The sequence below is a fragment of the Loxodonta africana genome, chromosome 20, assembly GCF_030014295.1.
Source record: "Loxodonta africana isolate mLoxAfr1 chromosome 20, mLoxAfr1.hap2, whole genome shotgun sequence".
In the NCBI taxonomy this organism is placed as follows: domain Eukaryota; kingdom Metazoa; phylum Chordata; class Mammalia; order Proboscidea; family Elephantidae; genus Loxodonta; species Loxodonta africana.
In genome coordinates this window covers 66,292,070-66,307,181 of record NC_087361.1, presented here as the reverse complement: position 1 = coordinate 66,307,181, position 15,112 = coordinate 66,292,070, and the positions used below count along the sequence as shown (strand labels likewise).

Here is a 15,112-nt window from a genome sequence, read left to right as displayed (position 1 = left end):
TCAATTTCCTTCTGATTTTTCCAACTTCAGAGGTAAAATGTAGCCTCCCATACTTTATGAATGGAATCCGGAAGGAGCTGAATTACAAAAAAATTTATCACTATGGAGATAATGTTACTTTGGAATGTGAATATGGGTATACTCTGGAAGGCAGTCCCCAGAGCCAGTGCCAGGATGATGAAAGATGGGATCCTCCTCTGGCCATGTGTACCTCAAGTAAGTGCAAGTTCTGGGAAGGAATGTAAACCCTGCCCACTCATGTTTACTGTTCACTCATTCAACCGCACAGGTATCAATTGGGTGTGCAATGTATGGTATGTGCTAGAAGCTAAAGAGTACAATATGGACCCTATCTCTTCCCCAACAGCCTGGAGCAATAATAGTAAGGCAGGCCTTGATTTCCTCACACTTCTTGCCCCGCCCCAGGGCTCATCTATCTCTCCTCAGGGCCCAATCTCAATGTTTTTTTTTTTAATATCACTCTGCTGTTATATATACATCACACAGTAATGATATGTTTACAGCCCGACGCCTTAAAATTCAGGAACATATCATCTGTAGGATCAGCCTTCAAGAAATATTTTCAGGAGTGTGGAGCAAGATGGCAAAATGAATGGACACTCCCACCTTCTGCCCCAGCAACTAACCCATGGAATAATGCATACAAACAAGCACAGACAGAGATCTCAGAACTCCAGACAGCAGCTGAGGTGTTGGAGAGTCAGAGTGAGAGGAGCAAGGATGGCATAGAACCTGGGAGAACTTACCCACTCCTATTGGGAGCACTCATTCTTCACAGCCATTTTGGGACAGGGCTGGGCAACACCTCAAAAAGGGAACACAGAAAGGGAGCTAATCTGAGGAAGATGTAGCCTGATTTTTTAAGGCGGCACAGATTGGCCATGGGAGTTTGCAGGCAGCTCAATTAGGAGGTGGTGAAGGGAGACCATAGCACTGTGAGAAAGTGCTGTTGAATCTCACTGAGACCTGAGATGAATGGACACTAGGATCAGGAGGAACTGAAAGGGCAGCAGGACAAGGAGAATACTTCAAATAGACGTGCAACAAAGAAGGAAACAGGTAGCTCCCTGCCCACAGCAGAACATTGTGGAAGACCCTGTGCAGGGACACCCGTGAGGGAAAGGCATAAAGAGCCCCCCACTCTCACCACAGGAAAGTCAAGCCCCACCACTTACTTCAGTGTCTACGACCAGTTAAACCCACTCTCCCACACACGCATACTGAATTCCAGAGATCAAGCATCCAGAATTCCTAAATTAGCACTGAAAAAAACCTGAAAGGATAAGAGTGCCCTCTAGTGGTTCTCAGGAGAAGATACCAAGAAAACTGCTGCTGGGTTGATTCTGACTTATAGCAGCCCTCTGCTGCAGAGTGGAACTGCCCCGTGGGTTCCCAGGGCTGTGAGTCTTTGTGGAGATGGGCTGCCACATCATTCTCCCACAGAGTGGCTGATGGGTTGGCAGCCAGGCACTTGGCCACTGCACCACAAGGGCGCCCAATCAGAAAATTTTCCCACAAAAATCAGAATACAAAATTTAAATTAAAAAAAGAAAGATAATGAAATGGCCCAAGTTCAACAAAAAATAGTAAAACACACAAAATCACAAGAGAAGAAGGGCCAATCAAAAGCAAAACATGAAGAAGAGGCAATTTCTCCCATGGAGGCCACACTAATGGAATGAATTGAAAATTTTCAGACAATGGTGCTAACTGTTTAAAGAAAGCAAAAAGCACACAGAAATCAAACTAGCAGAGATTAAGAAACAAATGGAGGAACAAAATGAGAGACTCAACAGGGAAATGGAAAACATAAAAAGAAGCCAAAGAGAATTACTAAAACTGAAGAATAAAGTAACTGAATTAGAAAAAGCAAGAGAAACACTCAACAACAGAGACAGACAGCCTGAAGATAGACTAAATTAACTAGAAAACAAAATAACCGAGCTTATCGGGTCTCAAGAGAAACAAAGAAAAGCAACAAACCCAAATAGAAATAATGGGATTCAATTAAGAAATCTAATATTAGAATTATTTGAATTCCAGAAAGAATCCCAGAGCACCGTAAAAATAAGGGCATAAAGCAATTTTCTAAGAGATAATCAGAATGTCCCAGACTTGAACAGAGAACCAACCGTGCAAGTACTCCTTCTTACACAAACCCAATTAGAAGAGACACAAAAAGTTCAACTCCGTGCTACATCCTAATAAAATTCTTGAAAACCAAAGACAAAGAGAGAATTCTGAACGCAGCAAGAGAAAAATGCAAGATAACATACCAAGGGGCTTTCATAAGAATCGGTGTGGATTTCTCCTCAAAAACTCCAGGGGCTAGAAAACATGGTGCGACATATATAAAATATTGAATGAAAATAATTGCCAGCCAAGAATTCTTTACCGAGCAAAGCTGTCATTCAAAAACGAGGGGGAATGAAGACATTCCCAAAGAAACAGGAGCTCTGGGAATTTGCCACAACTAGACCAGCTCTGCAAGTCTGCAAGTATTATTCAAGAGAGTACTCTGAAAATTCCTAGAATCAAATGAAAATGAACACACAAGGCGAGAGCATTAAATAAATACTCATATCTATACACAGGAAAAAAGTGAATAAATAAAAAATAAGAGAGAGATCTCCAAAAAATGCACAACATGGGCAATCACAAGGACCAAGTATATGTTACTTTCAGGGAATAAACTCAATAATTAAATCCCACAAACACTACAACATCAAGTTTGTAAGAATTAAGTACAAAGTAAACTTATCAAGTATAGATTGTATATTGATACCAATGGAGACACACTAACAGAAATGGGTAAGGGAGGACTATACCAGGAGTAGATTTATTATGTTAAGGTTGTATGTTAACTGTTGTTAATATGTTAAAAGTTGTTGCAATTGTAAGTTGTGTAATGCAATATATGTGGCAAGTACTAAGAAATCACCAAAAAAAAAAAAAAATTTTTTTTCAGAAGAAGGAAGAAAGCAAAATGGCTCATCACAAGAAAGCAGCCATCGATGACTGCCCTGACAGGGAGCACAATAGAGAGCCCCTGAGGGAGCAGGAGATCAGTGGGATGCAGACCCCAAATTCTCATAAAAAGACCATACTTAATGGTCTGACTGTGACTAGAGGAATCCCGGCGGTCATGGTCCCCAAACCTTCTGTTGGCACAGGACAGGAACCATCCCCGAAGACAACTCATCAGACATGAAAGGGACTGGACAGTGGGTAGGAGAGAGATGCTGATGAAGAGTGAGCTAATTATATCAGGTGGACACTTGAGACTATGTTGGCATCTCCTGTCTGGAGGGGGGATGGGAGGATAGAGAGAGTTGGAAGCTGGCAAAATTGTCATGAAAGGAAAGACTGGATGGGCTGACTCATTAGGGGGAGAGCAAGTGGGAGTATGGAGTAAGATGTATATAAACTTATATGTGACAGACTGACTTGATTTGTAAACGTTCCCTTGAAGCTCAATAAAAGTTAATAAAAAAAAAAAAAAGAAAGCAGCCAAATACAAACAAAATCAGGAAAAAAAAATCAGATTTAAAAAACAAAGAAGATATAAAACACTCAAAAAATAAACAGCAAAATAAGTGTGGTAGACACTTTATTTTCGGTAATAACCTTAAATGTAAATGGTCTAATCACCCAGTGCAAAAGGCAGAGAGTGGCAGAATGGATTAAAGAAACATGAACCATCCTTTTGCTGTCTACGGCAAACACAGCTTAGACATAATACAAACACTGAAAATAAGAGGATGGAGAAAAATATGCCATGCAACCAGTGAACAATAAACAGGAGCAGGGGTAGCCATACTGATATCAGATAAAATAGACTTCAAATCAAAACCTACTACATGAGATAAAGAAGGACATTACATAATAATAAAAGGGTCAATTCAGCAAGAAAACATAACAACTATGAATATGTACGCACCTAACAACAATACCTCAAAATATCTGAAACAAACAACGACTAATATGAAAGGAAAATAGACAACTCCACAGTAATAGTAGGGGACTTTAACACACCACTTTAAATTATATACACAGAACATCTAAAAAGAAGATCATTAAGGAGATTGAGAAATTAAATAAAACCATAAGCCAATGGGACCTAACGGACATATATAGAACACTCCACTGGGCATCAGGACGATACACTTTCTTTTCCAGCACACATGGATCATTCTCCAGCATATGCCATATTGCTATGACACAAAACAAGCCTCAACAAATTTGAAAAGACTGAAATCATACAAAGCACCTTCTCTGACCATAATGGTATGAAGCTAGAAATCAACAAAAGGAAAAATAAGGGAAATAAATAAATAAATACGTGGGGACTAAATAGTACACTACTAAAAAGCTATTAGGTCATAGAAGAAACAAAAGTAAAATTAAAAATTTCCTAGAATCAAATGAAAATGGAGACACAATATATCAAAACCTTCAGGATGCAGCAAAAGCAATACTCAGAAGGAAGTTCATAGCAGTAAAAAAGAAGAAAGATCCAAGAACGTTAACATAAGCCTACTTGAACAAACAGAAAAGGAAGTGCAAAAGAAGCCTTAAGTAAACAAACAAACAAAAAAGAAACTAATAAAGATCGGGGCAAATATATATATATATATATATATATATATATATACACACACACATATATAAACAATAGAAAGAATCAACAAAACCAGAAGTTTGTTCCTCGAAAAGGTCAATAAAATAGACAAACCACTGGCTAGACTGACAAAAGAAAAAAAACAGAACAGGCAAATAACCAATTAAGAAATGAAATTGGTGACATTACAACTAATCCAACAGAGAGAAAGAAGATTATAACTGATTTACTATGAAAAATTATACTCCAACAAATTTGAAAACATACATAAAATGGACAAATTTCTAGAAACACACTACCTACCCAAACTAACACCTGTAACCCGTTGCTGTCAAGTTGATTCCGACTCACAGAGACCCTATAGGACAGAGTAGAACTGCCCCATAGAGTTTCCAAGGAGCACCTGGTGGATTTGAACTGCTGACCTTTGGGTTAGCAGCCATAACACTTAACCACTACACCACCAGGGTTTCCCAAATTAATGCAAAGGTAGAATATTTAAACAGACCCATTACAAAAGAAAAGATTGAGGGTGTCATCAAAAAACTGCAAAAAAACAAAAAACCCAGGACCAGATGGCTACACCAGAGAATTCTAGGAAACATTCAGAGAAGAGCTGATACCAATCCTATGAAATCTCTTCAAAAACATAAGAGGAAGGAACACTACTGAACTTTTTCTATGAAGCCGGCATAACCCTGATACCTAAACCAGGCAAAGACATCACAAAAAAGAAAGAAAGAAAAGAAAATTACAGACCAATATCCCTTATGAACATGGATGCAAACATTTTCAACAAAATTCTAGCCAATAGCCTTCAGCAACACATCAAAAAAAATCATACATCAGGGATCAAGTGGGATTCATACCATGATTACAAGGGTGTTTCAACATTAGAAAATCAATCAGTGTAATCCACCACATAATAAAACAAAGGAAAAGAATCATATGATCATATCAGTTGATGCAGAAAAGGCGTTTGATAAAACTTAACACCCATTCCTGATAAAAACTCTCAGCAAAATAGGAATAGAAGGGAACTTTCTCAGTGTAACTAAGGGCATATATGCAAAACCAAGAACCAATATTATACTCAACAGCAAAAGGCTGAGAGGATCCCCTTTGAGAACGGGAATGAGACAAGGATGCCCATTATCACCACTCTTATGCAACATTGTACTGGAAGTCCTAGCCAGAGCAGTAAGACAAGAAAGAGAAATAAAAGGTATCCAAATCAGAAAGGAAGAAGTAAAACTATCTCTATCTGCAGATGACATGATCTTATAAGTAGAAGACCCTAAAGACTCCACAAGAGAACAGCTGGGACTAATAAAAGAATTTAGCAACATTGCAGGGTGCAAGATCAACACACAAAAAAGAGTTGGATTCCTTCACACTAACAAAGACTACTCCAAAAAAGAAATCAATGCCATTTACAATAGCTGCCAAATCAATAAAATACTTAGAAATTCACCTAACCAGGAACAAAAAAGACTTATACAATGAAAGCTATAAAATACTACTGCAAGAGACTAAAAGAGACGTATAAAAATAGAAAGACATCCCGTACTCATGGATTGGAAGACTTAAAATAGTGAAAATGTCAATTCTACTAAGGTGACCTACAGATACAATGCAGTCATGATACAAATCCCAACTACATTCTTTACTGAAATGGAAAAACTAATGACCACCTTCATATGGAATGGAAAGAAACCCATAATAGTCAGAGAAATGCCGAAGAAAAAAGAATAAAGCAGGAGGCCTCACACTCCCCAATATCAAAACATGCTGTACCGCCACTGTAATCAAACAGCCTGGTATGGGTTCAATGATAGATATATAGACCAGTGGAATAGAATTGAGAACTCAGAATTAAATCCACTCGTCTATGGACAACTTATTTTCTACAAGGGGTCAAAGTCCATTCAGTGGGGCAAAAACAGTCTCTTTAATAAGCGGTGCTGGTAAAGCTGGATATCTACCTGCGGAGAAATGAAACAGGACCCATACCTTACACCATACACAAAAACTAACTCAAAATGGATCAAAGACTTAAATGTTTAAACCTAAAATCATAAAATTCCTGGGAGAAAACTATGAGACCTAATCTTCTGTAAAAGCAGGAAAACAAATGTAATGACAAATGTACAAGTAGGAGAAGACAAAATAGATAAACAGGACCTCACAAAAATTAAATACCTATGATATCCAAAGACTTTATTAAAAGAGTAGAAAATCTACAGACTGGGAAAAAATCTTTGGAAACAACTTATCCCATAAGGGTCTAATCTCTAAAATCTATAGAAATTGTAACAACTCAACAACAAAAAGACAAACAACCCAATCACAACATTAGCAAAGAACAAGAATAGAACCTTCTTCACCAAAGACAATATTCAAGCAGCCAACAAATATATGAAACATATCATTAGCCATTAAAACAAAAAACCCACTGCCATTGAGTCAATTCCAACTCATAACAACCACACAGGACAGAGGAGAACTGCCCCACAGGGTTTCCAAGGAGCGACTAGTAGATTCCAACTGCCAACATTTTGGTTAGCAGCCTGAGCTCTTAATCACTGCACCACTGAAGACCCCATTAGCCATGGAGAGATGCGAATCAAAATTGCAATGAAATATTATCTTACCCTGGCTCAAATGGCACTGACAAAAAGAAAAAAAAAAAAACATAACAAATATTGACATAGGATGTGTGGAGATTAGAACCATTATCCATTGCTAGTGGGACTGTAAAACGGTACACCCACTATGGAAAATGGTATGGCACTTCCTCAAAAAACTGGAAATAGAGCTACCCTATGATCCAGCAATCCCATTCCTAGGTATATACTCTAGAAACCTAAAAATAATGACACAAACAGACATATGCACACCTACGTTCATTGCTTCTTTATGAAAACAGCCGAAGTGCCCATCAATGGATGAATGAATAAGCAAATTGTGGCACAAGCATACAGTGGAATACTACTTAACCACAAAGAACAATGATGAGTCCGCAAAACATAACATGGATGAACCTGGGGGGCATAATGCTAAGTGAAATAAGTCATGCATATAAGAACAAATATTGTATGATTCCTCTTTTATAAGAAGACAAGAATAGATATACAGAGACAAGTCAATGTTTGTTGGTGGTTACCAGGGGGAGAAGGGAGGAGAGCAAAGTCCACTTTAGATGGTAGAGATTAGTTATTTCTGGTGACAGGAAAAGTGACACCGAATGTGAATGTAGTGAGCATAGCACTACCAAAGTAAAATCAAGTGTGTGAGCACATATGGATGGGTTTAGGTGTATTGTTACTCAGGCAGGGATGGGTGTGTACACAACCAGACAAACTGGAGCAGTAGAGAACAGAGGATTGTCTGAGACTATCACCCTGAGACACTCTTTAAAACTAGAACCAAGCCTGTCCACTGAGATCACCTTTTAGCAAAATAGCAGAGTGCCATACAACATAAAGGTTATGACCCATGAGATCAGTGCTCTACTTAAAAACCATCCATATTAGACCAAAAGGTCAATAATTTCTCAAAAGCAAAGATGAGAAGATAAGGGGGCAGGAAAACTAAAGCACTGGAAATGAAAAAAAAAAATACACAATTAAAGGGAATGTTGACACATTTTGATAAGTATAACTAATGTCACTGAACGATTTGTGTGAAACTGTCAAATATGAACCTAAATTGCTCTGTAAATTTTCACCAAAAACTCAATAAAATATTATTTAAAAAGAAAGAAAGAAAGAAATGCTTCCAGCAGGAGCCAGACAGCATCTTCCAATCTGAAGAGAGCAGCTGGCCAAGGTCTCTTACTGTTGTAGGCTGGGATTTCAGGTTGGTACTGCTCTACACAGCAGACTGAGCAATCATGTGGCATGAGCTCTGCTGGCAACCAGAGGGTGTTTTAAAATAGCAAATGCTAGAGTGAGCTTGTACCCTTCAAGGGGCAGTTGAGCAAAATTTACAACAAATAACCTTTCTATATACAAGTTAGTGCTAACCACCCCCCCCCCCACTTTTATGACTCTCATTTATAATACATGGTTATATACCAAGATTGTTTAAGATCCATGTTTACAGTTAATCCCTTAAATGTGTTAAGTAATCCAATTCACAATTAGTATTTCTAAATTATAAACTTGGCACTCCATTAGTATCAGGTTGCATTCTTTTCTTTAGCAAAAAGCTCACTGGCTAACTGACTGAATCCCTTTAGAGTATTCTGAAGGTCTGGCTGTCAGTCACAGAAAATTCAGATGATTGGGGAACCAACCCCCCTAGATATTAAAACAAAATATAATGCCACAGTACATAAATCAACTTGTGCCAGCACAGCTATGGACATATAAATAGAACAAAAGAGATATTAATAAAGGCTATTATAAGTAACAATATACATATCTTACACATAAAATATAATAACTGAGACATCATAAATCCATGGGGAAATGAACAAATAATATAGTTAGCACTGGGAAAAAAACATTTAGAATCTTTTATCTTACAATAAATACTACATATAATAAAGATTTTAAAATTTTAAAGGTCAAACCATAGAAAAGCTAGAATAAAAAAAAAAGAACATTTATCAAACAACTGGAAGGAGGCCAACTTTTTGAACTGAGATATGATAGAAAAAATCATAAAAGATCAACTATTATGTACTTTAAAAGTAAAGTAAGAAAGCAGTAGACAGACTAGAAATATGTGAAAAAGACAATGAAGTTTAATTGTATTATCATACCATACAAGTAGCAGTAGTAGTGGTTGTGGTGGTAGTAATAGTTGTGAATATTAACATATATTGAGCTCCTACTAAACAACACTACTCAAAAATAGAGGAAAGGAGGGAGGGAAACAATAAGCATTTCTTCCGATTCGTGAAAGAGACATACACCAAGAATAAGAGTGGGTCAAATATCTGTTTTAACCAGCAGGTGTTTGAAACTCAGACCTTAGTGTAGACTCCTCATGAATTGGGCCGGACCACATGCAAATTTCTTTTGCTTCTCTGGGCTAGGACCCCGACTAAAAGCAGGTCCCCTTACACTCTTGTTCCTGGCCTCTTAACCCTATCTAATGCTGATCCTTTAACCCTTACCACTTTGTAGGGAGAAGATGCAAAGAAAGACGAGACAATAGAAAAAAGAAAAAGTGTGTATTTTTCCCTAAGGCTTGGGATAGATTGCCCAAGATACTTGCCCTAAAGCAAAAAACCAAACACAGTGCTGTCAAGTCGATTCCGACTCATAGCGACCCTACAGGACAGAGTGGAACTGCCCCATAGAGTTTCCAAGGAGCGCCTGGCAGATTCAAACTGCTGACCCTTTGGTTAGCAGCCGTAGCACTTAACCACTATACCAAGTCTAGGGAAAGTAGATAGTCTTGGGGGGCGGGGTCAGGCTTAGAATATGGCACCGTAGTGAGGGTAAAGAGCGAATAGGAAAAGGAACCTCTGAGTGCTAGTATACTATCACAGACTGAAGAATTTCTTGGAATTCTCAGATGCACCACATCCTCCATTTCAATGGCCCAGTTATGTCACAGGCCTGACTCATATCAACGTCTTTCTCAGAGTAGAGCGAGGGTGATCTTAAACTCTACCTTAAAGCCAGAATGAGCCACTAACAATTACTACCAAACCAAACCAGTTGCCCCAAGTCGATTTATGAAACTGTGTTACATAGGGTTTCCAACTGCTGATTCTTCAGAAGTAGATCGCTAGGCTTTTCTTCCAAGGTGCGTCTGAGTGGACCTGAACCTCCAGCCTTTCAGTTAGCAGCCAATTGCATTAATCATTTACGCTACCCAAGGACTCCAACAATTAATACACATAACCCAAATTTAACTGTGCTGCTTCTAGACCAGCATAAGCATGGTGCTGCGTGCAGGATAAATAAGTTCAACTCCAGAAAAGATGTAAAGATAAAAAAGATAAAGAGGAGCCTTTATTGCAATCTCTCAGAGAGGAGACATAAAGAAGGACTGCACTATGTTGACACTCACAAAAATGTCCTAAAATCCGCTTTGCCCATTTCTGTCCCCCAAAGTTCCATTAATTAGAATAACTGCTTTCCCAGAAACCGTCTTTCTCTCTCTTCCACCCAGACTCTCCCTTAAATGCTCAGCTCAAGCTGGCCTCTTTCCTGCTGCTCCTCTCACTTTCTGGATCTTCTTGGTTCACAAAAGTCTCCATGCCATTTCTGAGGTAAATGGAGTTTCTTCAGAGCTCTAGCTTTGCCTATTAGCTTGGTCAACACAACACAGCCCCAGAAGAGGGGAAGTACAAAAAGTATCTTAGAAGGCAGGATTGGCAGAAAGAATGTAAATATTCTTCGACCCTGGCCCATAAATGTATGGAAACTGTTTTGCCTCACTAGAACGGAAAAAATGTAAAAGAACAAGGTAGAATTTTTTACCCATTAAATTAATGACAACAAAAAAGTTTTTTTTTTAATAATTTTTATTGTGCTTTAAGTGAAAGTTTACAAATCAAGTCAGCCTCTCACACAAAAACCTATATACACCTTGCTACACACTCCCAATTACCCTCCCCCTGATGAGACAGCCTGCTCTCTCCCTCCACTCTCTCTTTTCGTGTCCTTTTCCAGCTTCTAACCCCCTCCACCCTCTCATCTCCCCTACAGGCAGGAGATGCCAACATAGTCTCAAGTGTCCACTTGATCCAAGAAGCTCACTCCTCACCAGCCTCCCTCTCCAGCCCATTGTCCAGTCCAATCCTTGTGTGAAGAGTTGGCTTCAGGAATGGTTCCTGTCCTGGGCCAACAGAAAGTCTGGGGGCCATGACCACTGGGGTCCTTCCAGTCTCAGTCAGACCATTAAGTCTGGTCTTATGAGAATCTGGAGTCTGCATCCCACTGCTTACCTGCTCCCTCCGGGGTTCTCTGTTGTGTTCCCTGTCAGGGCAGTCAACGGTTGTAGCCTGGCACCATCTAATTCTTCTGGTCTCAGGATGCTGTAGTTGCTGGTTCATGTGGCCCTTTCTGTCTCTTGGGCTCGTAATTGCCTTGTGTCCTTGGTGTTCTTCATTCTCCTTTGATCCAGGTGGGTTGAGACCAATTGATGCATCTTAGATGGCCGCTTGCTAGCATTTAAGACCCCAGACACGACTCTTCAAAGTGGGATGCAGAATGTTTTCTTAATAGATTTTATTATGCCAATTGACTTAGATGTCCCCTGAAACCATGATCCCCAGGCCCCTGCCCCTGCTACGCTGGCCTCCGAAGCAATCAGTTTATTCAGGTAACTTCTTTGCTTTTGGTTTAGCCCAGTTGTGCTGACCTCCCCTGTATTGTGTGCTGTCTTTCCCTTCACCTAAAGTAGTTCTTATCTACTATCTAATTAGTGAATAACCCTCTCCCACCCTCCCTCCCTCCTCCCTCTCGTAACCACAAAAGAATGTGTTAGTCTCAGTTTAAACTATTTCTCCAGTTCTTATAATAGTGGTCTTATACAATATTTGTCCGTTTGCAACTGACTAATTTCACTCAGCATAATGCCTTCCAGGTTCCTCCATGTTATGAAATGTTTCACAGATTCCTCACTGTTCTTCATCGATGCGTGGTATTCCATCATGTGAATTTACCATAATTTATTTATCCATTCATCCGTTGATGGGCACCTTGGTTGCATCCATCTTTTTGCTATTGTAAACAGTGCTGCAATAAACATTGGTGTGCATATATCTGTTCATGTAAAGCCTCTTATTTCTCTAGGATATATTCCAAGGAGTGGGATTGCTGGATCGTGTGGTAGTTCTATTTCTAGCTTTTTAAGGAAGCGCCGAATCGATTTCCAAAGTGGTTGTACCATTTGACATTCCCACCAGCAGTGTAGAAGTGTTCCAGTCTCTCCGCAGCCTCTCCAACATTTATTCTTTTGTGCTTTTTTGGATTAATGCCAGCCTTGTTGGAGTGAGATGAAATCTCATTGTAGTTTTGATTTGCATTTCTCTAATGGCTAATGATCCTGAGCATTTCCTCATGTATCTGTTGGCTACCTGAATGTCTTCTTTAGTGAAGTGTCTATTCATATCTTCTGCCCATTTTTTAATTGGGTTATTTGTCTTTTTACAGTTGAGTTTTTGCAGTATCATGTAGATTTTAGAGATCAGGCGCTGATCAGAAATGTCATAGCTAAAAACTCTTTCCCAGTCTGTAGGTAACCTTTTTATTCTTTTGGTGAGGTCTTTGGATAAGCACAGGTGTTTGATTTTTAGGAGCTCCCAGTTATCTAGTTTTTCTTCGACATTCTTTATAATGTTTTGTATACTGTTTATGCCATGTATTAGGGCTCCTAACATGGTCCCTATTTTTTCCTCCATGATCTTTATCTTTTTAGATTTTATATTTAGGTCTTTGATTCATTTTGAGTTAGTTTTTGTACATGGAGTGAGGTATGAGTCTTGTTTCATGTTTTTGCAGATGGATATCCAGTTATGCCAGCACCAGTTGTTAAAAAGACTGTCTTTTCCCCATTTAACTGTTTTGGGGGCCTTTGTCAAATATCAACTGCTCATATGTGGATGGATTTATGTCTGGATTCTCAATTCTATTCCATTGGTCCATGTATCTCTTGTTGTACCAGTACCAGGCTGTTTTGACTACTGTGGTGGTGTAATAGGTTCTAAAATCAGGTAAAGTAAGGCCTCCCACTTTGTTCTTCTTTTTCAGTAATGCTGTACTTATCCGGGGCCTCTTTCCCTTCCATATGAAGTTGGTGATTTGTTTCTCCATCTCATTAAAGAATGTCCTTGGGATTTGGGTCGGAATTGCATTAAATGCAGAGATCACTTTTATTAGAATAGACATTGTTATAATGTTAAATCTTCACATCCAGGAGCAAGGTATGTTCTTCCACGTATGTAAGTCTCTTTCGGTTTCTTGCAGAAGTGTACTATAGTTTCCTTTGTATAAGTCTTTTACATCTCTGGTAAGATTTATTCCTAAGTATTTTATCTTCTTGGGGGCTACTGTAAATGATGTGATTTGGTGATTACCTCTTCGATGTTCTTTTTGTTGGTGTAGAAGAATCCAACTGATTTTTGTATGTTTATCTTGTGTCTCGATACTCTAATGAACTATTAGTTTCAGTAGTTTTCTGGAGGATTCCTTAGGGTTTTCTTTGTATAAGATCATGTCATCTGCGATTAGAGATACTTTGACTTCTTCCTTGCCAATCTGGATGCCTTTATTTCTTTATCTAGACCAATTGCTTTGGCTAGGACTTCCAGCACAATGCTGAATAAGAGTGGTGATAAAGGCCATCCTTGTCTGGTTCCCGATCTCAATGGGAATGTTTTCAGGCTCTCTCCATTTAGGGTGATGTTGGCTGTTGGCTTTGTATAAATGCCCTTTTTTATGTTGAGAAATTTTCCTTCTATTCCTATTTTGCTGAGAGTTTTTATCATGAATGACTGTTGAACTTTGTCAAATGCCTTTTCTGCATCAGTTGATAAAATCATGTGATTCTAGTCTTTTGTTTTATTTATGCAGTGGATTACATTAATTGTTTTTCTAATGTTGAACCATCCCTGCATACCTGGTATGAATCCCACTTGGTCATGGTGAATTATTTTTTTGATGTGTTGTTGAATTCTATTGGCTAGAATTTTGATGAGGATTTTTGCATCTACATTTATGAGGGATATAGGTCTATAATTTTCTTTTCCTGTGGTGTCTTTACCTGGTTTCAGTATCAGGGATTTGGTGGCTTCATAGAATGAGTTTGGGAGTATTCCATCCTTTTCTATGCTCTGAAATACCTTTAGTAGTAGTGGTGTTCTCTCTTCTCTGAAAGTTTGGTAGAACTGTGCAGTGAAGCCTTCCAGACCAGGGCTTTTTTTTGTTGGGAGTTTTTTGGTTACCTTTTCAAGCTCTTCTTTTGTTATGGGTCTATTTAGTTGTTCTACCTCTGTTTCTGTTAGTTTAGGTAGGTAGCGTGTTTCCAGGAATTCATCCATTTCTTCTAGGTTTTCAAATGTGAGTATAGTTTTTCATAGTAATCTGATATGATTCTTTTAATTTCAGTTGGGTCTGCTGTAATATCGCCCATCGCATTTCTTATTCGGGTTATTTGCTTCCTCTCCTGTTTTTCTTTTGTCAGTTTGGCCAGTGGTTTATCAATTTTGTTGATTTTTTCAAAAAACCAGCTTTTAGTCTTGTTAATTCTTTCAATTATTTTTCTGTTTTCCATTTCATTTAGTTCAGCTCTAATTTTTATTATTTGTTTTCTTTTGCCTCTGGGTTTCTTTCATTGCTCTCTTTCTATTTGTTCAAATTGTAGAGTTAGTTCTTTGATTTTGGCCCTTTCTTCTTTTTGGATGTGTGCATTTATTGATATAAATTGGCATCTGAGCACTGCTTTGCTGTGTCTCAAAGGTTCTGATAGGAAGCGTTTTCATTCTCATTGGATTCTCTGAAT

General features: G+C 38.6%; 1 protein-coding gene across 8 annotated transcripts in view; it reads left to right on the top strand.

Moving 5' to 3' along the window:
• CR1 (complement C3b/C4b receptor 1 (Knops blood group)) overlaps positions 1-15,112 on the top strand; it is a 130,654-nt gene that overhangs the window by 88,222 nt on the left and 27,320 nt on the right. For 5 of the 8 annotated variants that reach the window (XR_010318748.1, XM_023548392.2, XM_023548391.2 and 2 more), the window contains one exon: positions 31-216. Coding sequence is in view for 7 of the 8 variants with exons in the window: in XM_023548392.2 (XP_023404160.2) it covers positions 31-216 (186 nt within the window). In the remaining variant the exon portion in view is untranslated. Of the gene's footprint in view, positions 1-30; positions 217-2,989; positions 3,528-11,593; positions 11,779-13,362; positions 13,484-15,112 lie in introns of those variants that run through there. The other 3 variants (XM_064273270.1, XM_064273268.1, XM_064273269.1) reach the window with 3 other exon arrangements.